This window comes from Pleurodeles waltl, chromosome 11, assembly GCF_031143425.1.
Source record: "Pleurodeles waltl isolate 20211129_DDA chromosome 11, aPleWal1.hap1.20221129, whole genome shotgun sequence".
In the NCBI taxonomy this organism is placed as follows: Eukaryota; Metazoa; Chordata; class Amphibia; order Caudata; family Salamandridae; genus Pleurodeles; species Pleurodeles waltl.
In genome coordinates this window covers 29,751,834-29,770,538 of record NC_090450.1, presented here as the reverse complement: position 1 = coordinate 29,770,538, position 18,705 = coordinate 29,751,834, and the positions used below count along the sequence as shown (strand labels likewise).

General features: G+C 44.6%; 1 protein-coding gene across 1 annotated transcript in view; it reads right to left on the bottom strand.

Annotated features, from left to right (window-relative positions):
- LOC138265294 (cytochrome P450 2J4-like) overlaps positions 1–18,705 on the bottom strand; it is a 241,757-nt gene that overhangs the window by 155,889 nt on the left and 67,163 nt on the right. The window contains exon 4 of the mRNA XM_069212900.1: positions 9,432–9,592. Within this exon, the coding sequence (XP_069069001.1) occupies positions 9,432–9,592 (161 nt within the window). The remainder of the gene's footprint in view (positions 1–9,431; positions 9,593–18,705) is intronic.

The following is an 18,705-nucleotide window of genomic DNA, read 5'->3' as shown; positions in this document are numbered from 1 at the left end:
GGACCTCACCAGAGCTTAAAAGCATGTTTGTTTTTTAAACATCAGAAAAATCCACAGATCCAGATCCATTTATTTTTCCAATGTTAAAAAAAACAGGTGTTTTCCTGCCTTTTATAGAAGCCCCAGGGTGGACTACGTCCAGGGGCCATGTCAAAAACTGAGGAGGGGGTGCACGGGCCCCCTCCTGGGCTTCCCAGAGCCCTGGGGACAGCCACCTCCCTGAGACTGAACTAATAAGGAATGGGGGGCAGCCCCTACACAACCCCAGGGACCACCACCTCCCTGTGGGGGGGGGGCACATGTTATATTAAAAGTAGGGGGGAGTGCTGCCCCCTGCAGCCCGGGGGGCCACCACCTCCCCGGGGCTACAATAAAAGAATGGAGGGGGTATGTCACCAACCCCCGAGCCCCAGGGACCACCACCTCCCAGGGTCTGTATAGATTGGAGGGGGGGTGTGCAGCTCCCCTCATGGAGCAAATGATGGCCCTGGGGACTGCCACTTCCCAGGGCCTGCTCCTGCTATGTCCTGGGGTGCTCACCCTCAGACTACAAACTTGTTGCTGTGACTTGGCAGGAGCACTGACAGCCCCCACCAAGTCAGGACAAACACTTCACTTTCTGGAAGTGAGAACTGTCAAGCAGCTCTCATTTGCAGAAAGTAAAGTTTTAATCTGTTTCCCTGCGTGCAAATACGCATTGGGAAACAGATGAAAACATTGTTCCCGGAAGCAGGGAGCTGCTATTTAAAGCTTGGACCAAGTGGGCCTTCAGGCACCCCCCATGATCCTGTCACTCTCTTCCATCCCACAATGGGATGGAAGAGAGCGAAAGAGAGATTGTCATTGCAGTGGTCACTCCATGCAATGACTTCATAGAGTAAGATTAGAAAGATGTTTGGTACAAATTCTTTTGTTACGTTTGGATGCAGAGCAGAACTGAGTCACTTCTCGCCTAATGGTCAGGGTCTTGTGCTGTCACTCAGTAGGTTGAAGGTTCAAATCCTAGTATCACTTGGCAGTGTGTTTATTTATTTATTAGTGTTTTGACCGTTAAACCTTCCTTGTGATGGAACATGGATGGGATTCCTGTCATAGGTATGTCGAGAAGCATCACAGTTAAAAGTCATCTATGGCCTTAAGGTTAAGCTCACTGAAAATGGAGGGTTCTACTCCAGGTGTGTCTGTAGTCATTTTTCTTCTTTATTTTTTTTTAAACTTCAAAAGTTTAAGGTTCATACTGAAAGGTGATCTCACTCTTTTTGATTGATAAATTTGTCCAGAAATTTCTCATTCAGAGTACATAGTTCATCAAAGTCTGGAAAACTCTGTCTCTCCCCTTCTCACTCTCCGTCTATCAATTTCACTCTTTCAATCTTTCTCCCATTCATGCACCCAATCAGACCCTTACACACCCACTCACAGACCCACACAGACACTCATGCACCCACTCACATATCCACTCAGACCCTCGTGCACCGACTCACAGCCTCACTCAGACCCTCACACACTCACTCAGACACTCACGCACTGACTTGCAGATCCACTCAGAGCGTCACCCACCAACTCACATTTCCATGAAACCCTTGTGCACCCATTCACAGACCCACACAAATACTGACACACCCCCTCATAGACCCACTAAACACTGATGCACACTCTTTCACACCCAGTCAGGCACTGTCACAGACACTCTCACACCTATTCTCACACCCAGAGAGACAGGTTGTGTCAACTCCTACTGTGCATGGCCAAAGGCCAAGAGCAGTGTAGGCTTGAGTGGTTAGGAGGGTTGGCTGTAGGGCCTGGTCGTAGGCCAGGCCTTGGGGCCAACCCCCTCCGCACAAGACCAAAGGCTTGCTCAGCATGGGTTTTGGTGGTTATAGGGGTTTGGCCCTTCGTGTAACATCAAGACGAATATGTGAATATCGCTGAAAAAAATAAAAACATTCACACTCATTCAGACACTAATTCATTTGTCCATAAATGCGCTCAGAGACTCATGCACCACTCACACACCCATTCAGCGACTCATGTACCCGCTTACACACCCACTCACAGACCCACTCAGACACACACACCCACTCACAGACCCACTCACACATGCACGCATCAACTCACACCCTCACTCAGTCTCATGCGCACACTGTCAGGCCCGCTCAGTCACTCACACACCCACTGACAGATCCACACAGACACTCACCCACCCACTGACAGATGCACTCAGACCCTCACGCACTCACTCACAGACCCACTCAAACTCCCACTCACCCATTCAGAGACTCACTCACTCATTCACCCACTCACAGACCCACTCATGCTCCCATTCACAGACTCACTCAGACACTCATTCACCCACCCACTTACAGACCCAATATGACACTCATGCACCCACTCACAGACCCACTCAGACACTAACACACCCACTCACAGACCCACTCAGACCCTCACTCACCTATTTACAGACTCACTCAGAGACTCATTCACTGACTCACAGACCCACTCAGCCACTCATGCACCTCCTCACAGACTCGCTGAAAGTCATGCATCCACACACTCATCCACTCAGAGACTCATGAGCAACTCATGGACCCACTCAGAGACCCATTCACCCACTGTCAGACCCACTGCGGTACTCATGCACACACTCACAGACCCACTCAGAAGCTTATGCATGCAGGGTTGGGCCAACCTCCATTGCGAATGGGTGAAGACAGTGCATGGTTATAGGGGGCTGGCCACAAGGCCAGGCCACATGCTAGGCCCTGAGGCCAACCCACGCATGCATGGCTGAGAGCTAGGCATGGTGTAGAGTTGAGAAGTTATAGCAGCCAACGGCCAAAGGCTGCAGTGGCTGCATTTATGTACAATAATTACAATTACTTTACATTAAAAAAAACATAGAAATTCACTGAAAAAAACAAAAGGTATAGGGACAGTATAGTTAGGAAATAGAATTTAAAAAACTTGGAAATTCACTTAAAACGCCAAAGGTTACAGGGACGTTATAGTTAGGATTTGAATGTATGCTCACAAAACCATAGAAATTCAGCAGTTATAGCTATAGTTAGCTCAACTAACTATAGCTCATGCTCTAAGGTCACTCTGACTCGTGGCCTCACCATGCACTGCTAATTACCCCACATATTACTTTGCTCATGACAGCTTTGATAACATAATTGATAATCTCAATGGAACATTTGAAATAAAATTAATTAGCAGAAAACTGTGGCACGCCTCTTGCAGTGATAGCTTTAAGTCTGGGTAAAAGGTTAATGGGGAGCCATTGAGAACCTTTGTTCTTGCCCTAATTTCAATACCATGTCTCTGTCTTTATAGCTGAGTATTCACACAAATATTGGTCCCAGTGGTCTACCAGGTACTGGCCTCGGATCAAATTACCTGAGGCCTTTTTTTATGATGAAGACCTGTGAAAAGCTATCTTTGCCAAAAAGGTAAATTATTATGTTTTCAATTAATGTCTTGAAGTTCCCTGTGTTCTGTGACTCTGTAATGCCTACAGTTCATGGTTATCCCCTCAGGAACTTATTTTTGGGTCTCTATTTTTGTCTCTGATGGACTCTAGCATTTTGTCCATTCTTAAGAGTTTCTCATTTCGGGTGACTGGGTCATCTGGTATTTCTGATTTAGACTTCTAACTCCACATTCCTCACCATGTGAATTTATCCAAGCACCAGATTTGATCCAGAAACTTTTAATAGCAATTCTTTTGCAATTGGGTAGGTGGCATCATGCAGCTCTGCATCAGATACGTTCCATTCTAAATGTGACATCGGGCCACTATATCTCTTTTTCATCCAGGTGACTGGTTGACACTTGTTCGGTATAAGTCAATAAGGACGCTCAATGAAGGACCACACGCCAATTATAAATACAATTTAGCTTTACTAGAATTGCAGGTAAATGTAGGTATTTAGCACATTAACAATAGTAGAATACGAATAGCAATGAAAAGCATCTATTTATATATAAGTACACTACAAAGAGCATCTATGCATATATATATATATATATATATATATATATATATATATATATAAGCAAAGAGTTAATTGACAGATATAAGTTTTGATTAACTGTATACCAAAATGCATCACACTACGATGTTCAGGAAGCAGAATATAAATGAGTTGAATACTTCAGATAAACTTTGATTTACTGCACACCAACATGCATGTTTCAATTACTGCAGCAGGCTCTCACTACGATGTTCAGGAGGCAAGATATAAACAAACTGAATACTTCAGATAAGCTTTGATTTACTGCACACCAAAATGCATGTTTCAATTACTGCAGCAGGCTCTCACTACGATGTTCAGGAGGCAAAATATAAACAAACTGAATACTTCAGGTTATAAACACAGTGCAAGCATAAATAATCAGTCATAATGATAGAGCAGAGAAACAAAGGCCTTTCATCCCTGTCTGGATCTTAACTTAGTCCACGAAATGCTGGGAAGCCCTCTACCGCCTGCTTGGACCTCTCTCCCCCTCAAGCATCACGGTCAGCAAAACAGGGAGGCAGCGCTGGGCCATGGCAGCTTTCAAAACTCCATCAGCGAGCTTCAAATCCCTCACCCACACTTCAGTGCTTAAATAACTCGAAGCTTGGATACTATCTCTTTCTGGCAGTTTCTAGCTATGTTATCAGCACTTGGCTGCTCGGCCCTTCTCCAGCTTTTGTTTTCACTCCATCTTCTCCCTGTACTCTCATTCTCAAGGTTGAGACAGAGGGGGTTAATACAACTTTGGAGGAGGTGTTAATCCGTCCCAAAAGTGACGGTAAAGTGACGGATATACCACCAGCCGTATTACGAGTTCCATAGGATACAATGGACTCGTAATACGGCTGGTGGTATATCCGTCACTTTACCGTCACTTTTGGGACGGCTTAACACCTCCTCCAAAGTTGTAATAACCCCCAGAGTCTTCTACACAAACAAGCTTGAAAATAATATCATGAACTTTTCCACGTTGTTTGGGGGGGGTTTCAACAGGCATCACACTCATCTACACTGCTCAAGCTAATTAACCCTTCGTGTCACAATGTCTTCCGCACCTTTCCCTATACTGATCAATCTCTGTCACCTCAGGGAGTTGATGTTAGTTTATTTCCACGCCTTCTAAAGTGAATCCCCAGCTCCTCAAATTCTGTCAACAGTGACAGAGATTTCTTTTCAACTTATATTTTTACAGTGTACAATATGTTCCCTCCTAAAATGACAGGTTTGAAACAATGTAGGGACTGCAACCATCTGATGTTGGTGACAGGCAACCATGATATCTCTCTCTGTAGCCTCGGCTCCAGACACAACTTGGCATTGTGAGACTTCTGAGCCAAGATGAAAAAACGGGTATAAGCAAAGCAAAACCTGCTGTTGCAGAACTTCAAAGTCAAAGAAAGCCCGGTTTTGGCTGAAGTTTAAGGGCCTGATTTAGAGTTTGATGGCAGGGTTACTCTGTCACAAATGTGACAGATATTCCTTTGGCCATATTACGATCCCATAATAGCCTATGGAGATCGTAATACGGCGGACAAGATATCTGTCATGGTTGTGACAGAGTAACTTGTCCGCAAACTCTGAATCAGGCCCAAAGTTTGGGAGTTATGTAATGCTCCGGGTACCGATGAAGTCAGACTCAGACTTTGAAACATTCAGTGAGAGCAAAGCCACTGCTTGCACTCTAGCCCTACTCCATAGGTTTGCCAGACACCCCCAACCATTTTGTCCCTTTCAAAACTTTGGAAGGGAATACCAGCAGTGGCAGCATCAGTATGGGCATCAGTATGGGCCTCAGAAACAATAGACCTTTTAGTCCTTTGGGGTAAAAGGTCAAGGATCTTGATCTACAGAATTCAGGACCCCAAGGACAATGCTGTATTTGCACATTTCTGTCCTGCACTCCCCCAGGTGTTACTTGTGGTTTCAGATAGGGCAAGAGCACATAATTCTCTGTGTTCCTTTTAGGCCTTACCAGGGCACCATGGGTGTTCACAAAGGTGATGGTGGGGGCGGGAGTCCATCTACAGAGTTTGGCAATACAAGCCTTCCCATATCTCATGACCAGTGACCAAAGGTAGATTCACTTTAATCACTGTTGACATTGTTGGGTTGCTACATCAACATGCCTAAGTCACACCTGGCTCCTTCACAACAACTCTCCTTTATGAGCCCTTCATGGATATTGTTCTCATCTGAGCAATCCCATCACCTCAGTGAGGACAGAACATTTGGACTATAATCCCAATGTTTCAACCCTTGGCCTGGGTCTCAGGGAGAGTGGCTGTGAGGTATCTGGGTCCCTTGAACACCTGCATTCTGCTTCTAGAGTGTACCAGGTGAGATGTGTGGACTCTGCAGTGGGACTGAAGTCTCAGTGGGCTTAGCACCAAGGAGACCTGTCAGAATCCATCCAAGTGTTCAAGGGGATTGTGCAAAATCTGCAGTGGTGGCTTTTTGACCAAAATTGGATACGCATCAGTCCCCTATAGTTGATCCTGCAAGTGTTCGGATCCACCATCCTATAGTAGTAAGGTTTCATAGGTTTTCATGGAAAGGTCCAATAGATTGGAATGGTGCTAAATACATGTGGAGTGTGCAAGGTTGTCAATTAAAGACATTTAACTATAACAAACTATACCAACATCTGTATTCATGCGTACGCATGGAGGCAACCTCACCCGACATAGTCAAAGCTCTTACAGGGTCAATCTGTAACTTATTTTGGCAATGAAATGGCTTTCTGCTTGGCTTGTCAATTGCTAATAACTCTTCTGAAGTTGTGGGTCTCTTCTGGACAATCTAGGATTTCCTAAAATCAGTGTGCAATTGGCTACATGAATAGAATGAATGCCCACTGGCACAGAGTTCTCCCAGTATAGATTAGGAATTGTCATACCACGGGTTACTCACAAGAATTCCCAGGAATTATGCAGAAGTGAAGGGAAGATCTTCCACCACTTCTCCCCAAGGTTACTCCTTAGTATCAGAAGAGACAACTGACACCAACGACTGATCCTACGGCATGAAATGAGCAGAGCAAGAAATGGAGGTCTTCAATTGCTCAGCAGAGTATAATTAGTCAGAAGCCGATGTTCAAACTAAAACAATATACCAGACACTCCATCAGGAAACAAGAACAGTGGGAGCAAGAGGTCCTTGACTGCTCAGCAATGCATGCTGTGTGAATAAAAATACCAGGCATGTGTACTTTATTAAACAGACTTGCACATAAACTATAGTGCACAACATGCTTTTTAAATTAAAAACTCAGTAGAACATGCAAACATAACAGAGTATATGGCAACTGCCTAATTAGAAAGTGGTGATGACAACAGGAACACGCAACATAAGCAGACTGGGGTATGACAGGAACCACGACTCGGACAAGTATCTTATTATTTAAAAACCATGTGAAAAATACCTATCCTTCGTAATTTCCATCAGCACTACAAGTAGTGACTGTTGCGTGGAAACGTACTGTGGACATAAGCTCCATGCTAACCCCTAACTCAAAATACCTGCAGGTGCATGAAAAATCATGCACCATTGTATACACCTGTTTGAAGAAAGCATATGGGTTTCAGAAGCATATCTTCGGCTTGTATTTCATGGACAGCATCTTAATGCAGTATCTCCATGCAAGGCATGCCTTAAATCAACTTGAACGCTGTTGTTACATATCCTTTCTCAGTTCCTGCATTCTCTTTTTCTTAATAGTATGCTATGCTCTGGCTACAATCTAGAATTCTATCATTTGAGGGAATCTGGTCAACTGGCTCTGGTAGCTTCTAGTTCAGGACTGCTGTGGTCTTGATTTCTGAAATATACTATTAAACATGACTGTTACCTTATTGCCTCCCTCATGGCTTCAAATATCACTGAGACAACCCCACTTTCTTATGTTGAGGACATTGAGTTGTATGAGTGTCCTCCATGTTTGTTCTTTTACTTGTAATTTTGGAATTCTGTACAGAGAAATTAGCTTGGGAGAAAGCAGTTATGCATGTCGTCAGAATAGTTCTAGTCTGAAAGCCAAGTTAAGCTAAATCTTAACCCCATAAGTGTGGACACGGTACAACAATAAAGAACACCAATAGATAAAATAATGTGGAAAAGGCTGATATTACTTTTCCATCTCAAAATTTAACTGGACTTTGGCAGTGTCTCTTTGGATTTAATTTGTTTAAAACAGTGAATGGTTGATTTTTTGGGTTGGAGTGTTGATAGGTGTGGACAGTTCCCAACCTATTTATGTTTTATATTTTTAGGGCCATATAAAACAATAAAAAAGTTTCAAGTCAAAACACAATTTGCTTGTAATGCTTTTACCCTCTGCAACTAACACCTTCAATTATGCAGGGGGGCAGGGCACATGAGCATATATCTACACACAGACCCGGGAGGTGGGAGGCACAGTTCTCACCACTCCTACCTCTAATGAGGCATCCCCCTCTTTTCTGTTTTACCCTTTGATGCTGAAATATAATGTCACAGTTTTCTATGAGTGGCATGAGCAGACTCTGCTCATCCACCCCCCCATACATTACTGCAGACAAGGTATAGGAAAAGTTTAGGACCATCCTAAAACATGTGGTACTAGAAGGAAGCAATATAATATTTTTGTATGTGGTAGTAAAGATTTATTTCTGTAATTAGGGAATGGAATTTTAAATGGATTGGCCACAAGGATACATAATTGATTACATTAAGTTTGTGTAAACTGTTTTAAGGCTGAAGTATTTTACATGTGTATAGAAGGTGACCATGTATCTAACGATACTTCTTATTGTGTAGTATGCATTGGACATAGAAGAAAATAATTCAAGGTCTAGCCACAACCCAAAATCTGGATTAGCAAATAGGATAGCAAGACATACAGAAGTAGTAACACAGGAATGACAGTTTGACTTTTATCAGTTTCACTTCATCACATGGGGTTTTAATGGGCTGCTACCCAAACGTTGGTGTTAGACTAGCTTCCCAGTCAAAACATTTGTGATAATAACCTTAAAGCCTTGACATGATTGAGACTGTGACACCAAATAGTCCTAAATTTCCAAATATGCAACATGGCTGTATGTTTCCTTGATAATGAAGTTAACAGAGGAACTCCAGACATTCAGACAGTAACAGAGTTACTGGAGGAGGTGAGAAGCATTTCAGCCCAGGGATGTGTGGAGTACAATGCACCCCACTGGTGGTGACTTACCTTGCTAGAATTAGAGCTAACTCCTTTGCTAAGCCACTGACACTGAACAAAAATAGGGCAGTGCATGAAGAATAAATATCACTTTTTGTAACATATTTGACCTGCTTCTTAACTCCCTTGGGTCACGGTTTGAAGCAGATTGTGCAAGTGTAACACTACAGTGAAGTGCAAAACATTTATTACAGGTAAAAGGTACTCACCCTGGCACTCATGGAACCTAGTAATCTTGCTGCAGAATTAGTTCCTTCTATGAACTGGAGGAAGGTTTTGTCACCACCAGAGAACTGGTGCCCAAAAACAACAGCAGAGATCACTCTGGAGATTGAATGGACGAGGATACGTGCAGGATCCATGGCTATTCCTATGAACACATGAGGAAGAGTAATAATTTGTAGAATAAGACTAGTGTTTATATGTGTATTAAGGATACAGATCCAGACATGAAGTAGCACCTGATTTTTGGCTAAAGGTCACACATTCAGTCATGTGATCTAATGCCTACATTGTGAGTAAATATATAACTTTTTTATGGAATTCTAGAAGAAGTCCAGAAGTACTGCTTGGAATCTGTGACTGACATTCTTTTCCTGGAGTACTTACATGCATAGACATCATTTAGGGGTCCCATAGGGTAACATCTGTGACCCCAGACAGTCACCTTGTTACCCTTGGCACTGCCCTTGTGTCCCTTGGGCTCAATGTTGGCAAAACAGAGCCAAGAACACTGTGGAGGTTCTGCATTCCTTACTGTTCGCTGACTTTTCATTGTACCAATAGAGAACAATATGTTATTATTTGCTAATAGTATATAAAATATGGATAACAGCTAACTAATGCACAGCTTTTGTGGCAGCTGTGGTAGGTAAAAATGGTTTAATATAAATGTTTATTGTGTGTGCTTTCAGGTGAGGTGTGTTTATGTGAAAGAGAGTGTGTGTATGTGTGAGCATGTGTGTCTGTACATGTGAGCATGCATGTGTGTGAAAGTGAGTGAAAGTCCAAGTATTGAGTGAAATTTTGTGAGATCGAGTGTCAGTAAGTATGAGTGAGTAAGATTAAAAGTGAATGGATGAGAATAAATAAGAATGAGTTTAATGGGGTGTTAGAGAGTGTTGGTGAGAGAGTGTGGGTGTGAATGAATGGATGGGAGTGAGTATGAGTGAAAGAATAAGTGTGAGCAAGTGAATGTGAGTGTTACTGAGAATATGATATCATGCTTTTGGGTTTGGTGTTGGCCCTTGCATTCTGAATGTAATTATTAGCTTTTAGAGAAACCCAGAGTAAAATACTGGCACTGGCATGCTTGAGTCAGTTCTTAGCATGAGAGACACCTGTGAAAAAATACTGATTCAAGCACACTAGGGGTCATTCTTGACATAAAGGATGCTAATTGTAAAATACTACTGACACTGATATCCTAGAATGTGTTAATGGCATATGGGGCACTCATGTAAAGATACTGACATACATAATATTCTAGGCATGTGGACACTAGGGGCAAAATGCTGGTGCTAGCACAATGAGGTTAATTCTTATTATATAGGTGGGCAACCTGGCATATGGAGGGTAATAACTATAAAAAATTGCTGGCCCTGACATGCTGATGTAACTTTTGACACAAGGGTCATCTATTGTGTATGGACAACATAAATTGCAAAATTCTGCCACAAGCATATTATGGCCCTCATTATGACATTGGCGGTCAGTGATAATGTGGCAGTAGTACCGCCAACCGGCTGGTGGTACACACCACCACATTATGACATTGCGGCAATATACTACATTGACCGCCATGACAGTAGCAGCCGCTGGGCCGGAGATAAGAATCTCCAGCCCGGCGGCTGCTAATGTACCGCAGGCATTTTGGCTCTGTCTACTGCCATGGTTTCCGTGGCATTTGTAATGCCGCAAAAAACAGGGTGATAGGCCCTACCAGTGACAGGGAATTCCTTCCCTGTCACTGATAGGAGGCCAACCCCCCCAAACACTCCCCAGACGCCACCCACCCCCTCCTCCATCCACACTCCTCCCTTCCAATCCTCCACCCCCCAAACACATACACACATGCAGACACGCACCATGCATATACACACTGACTCACACAGGTATACATGCATTCATACATGCATGCATCCATTCATTCACACACACATCCGTACCACATTCACAATGACACGCATTCACATATCCATTCATACATGCATTCTCACACATGCATACACACACGCAAACAACACTACACATACATTCACATTCACGCACACAATCACACATTCATGCACACACCCCCCACACCCCCCACCCCACTCCCCAGTCGGAAACCCAGCTTACCTGCATCCAGGGGTTCCTCCCGCAGGGGACGGGCGCTGCTACCCCCCGCAGCATCCGGCAGCAGAACACCACCAGGCCGTATTCTTTTTCATAATACCTCTGGCGGCGGTCTACTGGCGTGGCACTGCTGGTGATAGCAACGCCACCTTAACACCATCCACCAGCATGGCCACGGTCGGATTTCCGTCCTTCTTCTGGCAGAAAACCTGCTGTGGTCATAATTTGGTGGATGGCTTTTAGCCGCGGCAACGGTCTTTTGGCAGCCATCACCGCAGCAGTAGGCAACACTTACTGCTATTGCTAAAATGAGGGCCTATATGTCAATTTTTAATATAAGCGCTCCCATAGCATGCGCAGCATCCATGACAATATGCTGACCCTGGCACAGTGAAAGTAATTTATGACATATGGGGCACCCGCATGACATTTAAAAAAAATTTGTGTCAACTCCTGGGAAACATCAGGTTTTATTGACTTGGCATTCCATGAAAAGATTTCAGTATTTAGTGAGTTTGCTTTCAGCTCCAATAGCATTTTAGCAAACGTATGTGAAAATTATGCTTTGGAATGCAGTATTTCACCCCATTCTGTTCCAATTTTTCTTGGATACTCGCTTCACTCGCTCTCTACAATTCAAGGTTTTATTCCCCAGAAATTTCAAAGATCAAGTGAGCACCATAATATAGATAATAACCCAAATAGTTATTTGTTTGTGTCATGTTGTACTAACAATGCAGATAATATGGAACGTCAGTGATATATTTTGTTATGAAGTTAGTGTCTTGTGACATTTCTTCCTGGAGGAAGTAAGGGTCAAGGATCACATGATGTCACTCCCTGTGATGTGTGATATGGGTATGCGTGCCCTTCCTACAAATGCCAAGAAGGGGCACTTACATGATTGGTTTAGGTGCTATACCCAGGAATGCCCTATAAAAAGTATACACCACATACTCGGAATGTGTACAGTCCTGGCTAGTGTTGGGACGTGGTACTGAGTGTGGCCACCACCAGAATAGCCTGTCAAACATGTGTCAGGCCTGCCTTTGCAGGCCTGTGGGTGCATGGTTGCCCTTGTACGTAGAGTGGCTTGACTCACCCCTTAGCCAACCCCGAGAGGGCCTTCCACAACCCATAGAGCACCCCCTTAAGGGCAGAGCAGGTGGCTGATGTACGGTTGGGCAGGTACACATTGGTTTTCCATTCCCCAGTAGTGTAGAACCCCCACACTGGTCTTCCCTATCTAGGAGATTTGCTCTTTTCATAGGTTTGGCAGATTCTCTTTGCCCTTGCAGGCCTGTGTGAGCCCTCTTGCAAGTATTCTTAGATTGGCCTTTCTAAATCTCAAGCCAACCTTGAGGAGACCTTTCACTGCCAATATGGCACCCATAGGGCAAATACTGAAGGGGTGAAGCAAATGGTAGGTGCAATACAGGGCAGGTACACAGAGGTGTTGTCTGCCCAGGTAATGAAGAATACCCATGTTTGTTTTCCCCACCTCTGAAGGTTGCTCACCAAACATGGGGGGCCGATTGAAATCTCTCCAAACTGCAAAAGTTGATTGTAGTAAAGCAGCCTCAAAAACGATTCCTATTGTTGGATTCACACTGTCAACCCCTTTCCTATGGTAAAGGTGTATTTTTCCATTAACAGCTTAGAAATGCCCCTTCTGGAAAGTGGGTGTTTCTCTGCTCTAAAATTCACTGGGTGCATTTCTACTTGGCTCTAGTTCACACAGGAGGCTGGAGGACCATTATTGTGCATTCCCCAGCAGCAGCTGTAAACATTGGGCATGCAACTAGAATGACAGACCTCTGCTATTTGAGGGCCTGGCTGGATACATTGGACGGATAGATTTTGACATTTGGTCTCTGGGATCAAGATCACAACCCCACTAAAGATTAAGATCTGCATTCCATGCCCTCATGGCCGACAGGACTAAAATTTAGGGACGACATCTGTGAGTCCTCCGAACCACACCCAACTTCCAAGGCACACTACAGTATAACTACTGGAGCCATACTTCAGCAGGGCAGAGATACACTTGTGGGGACATGGGACTGGAGAACCTGGTTCACATGTTGCACACTGCCAGAGGAATTTGTTGTGCACAAGGAGAATTACTGCCATTGGAAGAGACCACTCACACTTCCTGAATAGTGGCTGGGATGGACGGGCTATCTACTGCAGTATGGTGCTCTGAAGTGAATCTCCTAGGTCTTGTTGGCTTGCCCTCTGTCCCTTTGTAGAGGTATTAGGGACATCGATGACCTCGACGAGGGACCAACACCCACTAATAGTAACGTATGGAGAGCAATGCACTCATAAGTGCCCACATCATCTGCTGAATGCCAACTGGTAGTGATGTGTGAGGCTGGAACTAAGAACTATGGGCCACATGTACAAAGCATTTTTGTAGTTGCAATGGGACGATGTGCAGAATTAGCCCGTTTGTGAGTAAAAATGCTTTTTGGGATCTACAAAGCCCAATTTGTGATTCGGTAACTTGTTCATGAATTGCAATCTGGGTTTAGCCATTTGGTATTAGGAAGGGGCATGTTGAGAGTAACCCTTCCTAATACAGAATCTGAAAGTTATGTATGAAGTGTTTTGCAACCAAAATACAGTTGCAAAACATGCTCAGATTACTACCACTTTCTAATTGGTGGTAAGCCATTCGCAAAAAGTAAGGGTGGTGGAGAAAATATTTTTTAAGAGCAGGCTGCACCACTGCGTACTCTAAAAAAATGAAACTTAAACACTTAATTTTATTCTTTTTAAATGCAGCCCATTTTACTTTAAAGAAAACAGGATGCGTTTAAAAAAAGATTGCTTTATTTAAAAGCAGTCACAGACATGGTGGTCTGCTGACCTCAGCAGGCCACCATCCCTGTGATTGTAGCCATTCCCAATGGGTCGCAAATTGCGTCCTGCCTCATGAATGTGAATCGCTAGCAATCTTAAATACATTGTTGTACATCGTATATTGTGGTTGCCTAATATTGAATTGCTAAAATTCACTATTAGGAAATCGCAAACCTGGGATTTTGTACATCTGGCCCTATGTCTGGAGACCAGATTGCCCGGTGCAGACCCAACAGAGCATTTACCGCATCTAAAGAGTGTGGCCCCTGCATTGTAGTGCCTCAACACCCAGCGTCTTGTTGGTGGTGAGTGGATTTACCATTTGCGGGACACAGTCTGGCCCGCTTTGACGAACATGCCGCATCTCCTCATGAGACATGCTGACTGCACCCTCATTGTGAGTGTTGCCAGATTCACAGGGAGCAACCCTCAGAGGTGATGGCGCACCCATAGTAGTGCCTCATTCTTCCTCGTGAGGCACTGCTTAATCTGCACTGTGACCGGAACTGTCTGGTGTGACCAGTATCAACGAGCACTACACGTTGTGCCTCATATCAGGGGAGGCATGGAATTTGCATATCTTTGTTGTATAATATCAGAACTGTCTATTGCGACTCATATTAACCCGCATCAGGTGTTGTGCCTCATGTCCCTGGAGGCACAGAATTTATAACTCATTGTTAGATATAATCAGAACTGTCTGTTGCAGCCAGTATCAATGTGCCTCATTTCCTGGGAGGCACAGAATTTATAATTCTTCGTTGTGTGTGATCAGAACTGTCTGGTCAGCCCATATCAACACACATCAGGTGTTATGCCTCGTTTCTGGGGAGGCCCAGAAAATACAACTCTTAGTTGTGTGTGACCGGAACTGTATGGTGCAACCTGGTGCAATGCAACCCAGGCGTTGTGTCCGGATTGCCTAGGTGAGACTCTGATTGACATGTACCTGAAAGAGTGCCTCTCTCTTCCAAGCAGCTACCCTGCAACATTCCCCTTCATTGTTAGTTCTTTTTGGGCTCTCCTTGTGGCGATTTACCTGCCCTCTCCTCACCTGGCCCAGAGGACATTGTGTTGTCTGGTAGTATTGCCAGGTGTTAGGAATGGATTTTCTGGTTGGTTAGGGTATGCACCTAAGCCAGGCAGAACCCACCCACTCTTTTCAGGGCAAGGGAGTTACACGTCCAAGATAACCCCTGCTCACCCCCTTGGTAGCTTGGCACGAGCAGTCAGACCTATACCAGAGGCAATGTGTAAAGTGTTTGTACAGCACACACAATACACGTGACACACTATCCCCACCACAAAGGAAACACAACACCAAGGGCCAGATGTACCAAAGGATTTTACCCATTCTGTCTCTGTGGGAAAATGCTTTAGTACATATGGCCCCAAGTTATGTAAAAATAAACTGTATTGCACAAAAAATAATTGGACCAAACATAACATGTCAGTAATACCTTGCTACCCAAGCAGTTGTCAGAATGTTACATAGGTTTTGATTACTCTTCAAAAATAAGCAGTAGTCATAATGGAACACATAAGTACTCGGTATTCTGCAACATAGGTATTAGTCAGGATAAACATTACTATAGAAATGCACTTGTCATAAAAGTATCATATTGTGTTTAATAAACGCCCAGGTCGCTGCAGAGATTTTTAATAGCAGGAGTGCTTGCAGGGTCAAAATTAGGAAAAAGAAAAGCGCTCTCGACGTGCTCCCTCAACGAAGCAAAGGTGCTCAGATCCAGCATCTCAAAGAAAAAGGGGAGCTCTCACAGCACTTAAACAGAGTGCTCTCCAGGCACTAGTTCAGAAGAAAGGAAACACTCCTTATGCTCTTTGAGCAGTTGCAGGGGTCAGGGGCCCAAAGCACCCTGCCGCTGGGGGACACAGCAGATGGATCACAGGTTGGCAGGGCCAAGCAGCAGGCCAGCACAAAGGGTTTGCAGGCAGTTGGCAGGCCCTCCAAGTGACAAGCAGGTCACAGGTAAGCACAGCAGCAGCAGTCCTAGGCGGTCCCTGATGAGTCCCTCCAGCAGCATTCTGTGTCCAGTTACCAGTAAGTTTAGTTCCAAAGTATCTCCAATTGTGGGGGAAAATCCTCGGTACTTATACTCAGTTTTGCAATGGTTTAACAAAGAAGGGGAAAAGTATGCACAAAGCCCAACTGTCACTCTGCCTAGACGTGGATTGGAGTCAAGCTGCAAAACACCAGAGTCATAAGCACAGAGGAATGCTCACTTTCTATAATAGTAATACACAAATCCACTTACATCAGTAAGCATCATTTCTCACTACCATTACAACCATACCAAACATGCCTACGCTTCCCCTCATAAATCAGACAATACCCCCTAGACTTAAGGCAGGGCATTTCCAATGCAATCCTATGAGAAGGAAGCACTCACAGCAGTGAGAAACCAAACAGGCTGTTTATCACTACCAGGACAGGCCACGCCACTAGGCACGTGCCCTGCCTTCTACATACATAGTACCCTGCCCATAGTGCTAGCTAGGGCCTACCTTAGGGGTGACTTAGGGGCAAAAGGGGAGTTCCTGGCCTGGCAAGTAGATTTAGATGCCAGGTCCCTGTGGCAGCAAACTGGGAACGCAGGTCCAGCGTTAGCAGGTCTGAGACATGTTTGAAAGGCTACTTCAGTGAGTGGCGCAAGCAGTGTTGCAGGCCCAGTAGTAGCATTTAATCTACAGGCCCTGGGTATAGGGATACCACTGTACAATGGACTAACAGGTAAATTAAATGTGCCAATCAGGTATAAGCCAATCGTACCAAGTTTTACAAGGGGGAGCACATGCACTTTAGCACTGATTAGCAGTGATAAAGTGCCCAGAGTCATAACGTCAGCCAAAAAGGGTAAAAAAAATTAGAAGGCAAAAGGTTTGGGGGGTGACCCTGTAGAAAGGGCCAGGTCCAACACCCGGACTGGGCGGTGAGATTTATTGACTGGGCAAAAGGAAGTTTCCAATAACGTTCAGAAGCGGTCACAAGACTGCACAACCTCCTTCCCCGGTGCTTTGAAGAACTGGTCTGGTGCCAGAAGGCACAATATGGAGTCCTTGGGTTGAACAAAGTATTGCCCTCAACCGCTTTTTCTACGCATCCTGGGGGTACATTTTCCAAGTAGTAGCCAAACCCCCTATTTGCCAACTGCCTCCTAATCAGCCCTGCTAACTACCCCCACCTTCTTCCCTGACTAAAAGTGACACTGGCCGCGATCGGCCTCGTTTCAGTTGGGAGAGTTATTTCTCTCCAACTCGTGGGTGTTGAGTAGTTGGGGTGAGCTGGAGGGTGGAGAAAGGCTTGGACAATGGGGTCTGCATTGTGCTATCAATTGACCGCTGGATATCAGTTAAACCACATTACGGTGCTGCGTGCATGTGTGTATGAGTGTTTTACATACGAGCCTGGCTGATATCCTTGGCACCATATACCAGTGCTGAGTAAATGCGTGCGTGTGGGAGTGACTGCCTGAGGATCACCTGTTAGCAATTACATCGGCTGGTGGTGTTGCTTTACACGTTGATTTCTTGCCAGCAGACCACTACTTTTGACATTGGTTTTACCCGTGCTGCCTTGAACCACAGTGCTGCTTAAAAGTGTTGTCATTATCTGTGTGTGCACATTTCTGATACTGTTGTGATCTGGGGTGCACCCTAAACCATGTAGTATTGCACTATAATAATTGCCAGGGTGGGCCCAGGGTTGACAACATTACGCACCACATAATGGTACTAGGGGGTAACATAGGATCTCTCGCCAGTGCGCATTCTTCTGATATCATTCTAACCCAGTTTGGTCCTAGTATCACTAGTATATTTCTGAGTGTGATTTATGCCCAGAAGTCCACAATGTTCATATTATGTTAACTAATGTGTGTGTTGAACACAACCTTTATTTGCATACTAAAAGTGTGAATTCTCTTTTGTGATGCTCAGTGTATGTATTGTGGGAGTGCTGTGCCAATACTTTACCCATTGCTTCTGTGATAAGCCTGACTGCTCAGTGCCAAGCTACCCAAAGGTGAGCGCAGGTTATACAGTGAGTGTAATCACCTTCCCCTGCAGGAGTGGTAGGGTCTGCCTGGCTGGGGCACTGCCACAGCCACTCAGAAAAGGCCGCTTTCAAAACTTCCCTACTGCCTCATCAATATTGGGGCTGTTCCCACTGATAGCCACCCTGAAAACAGTTTTATTTTAACTCCTGTTACATGCTCAAAAACTTGGTGGATACCCAAAACCATGCAAGGGCATTCACCT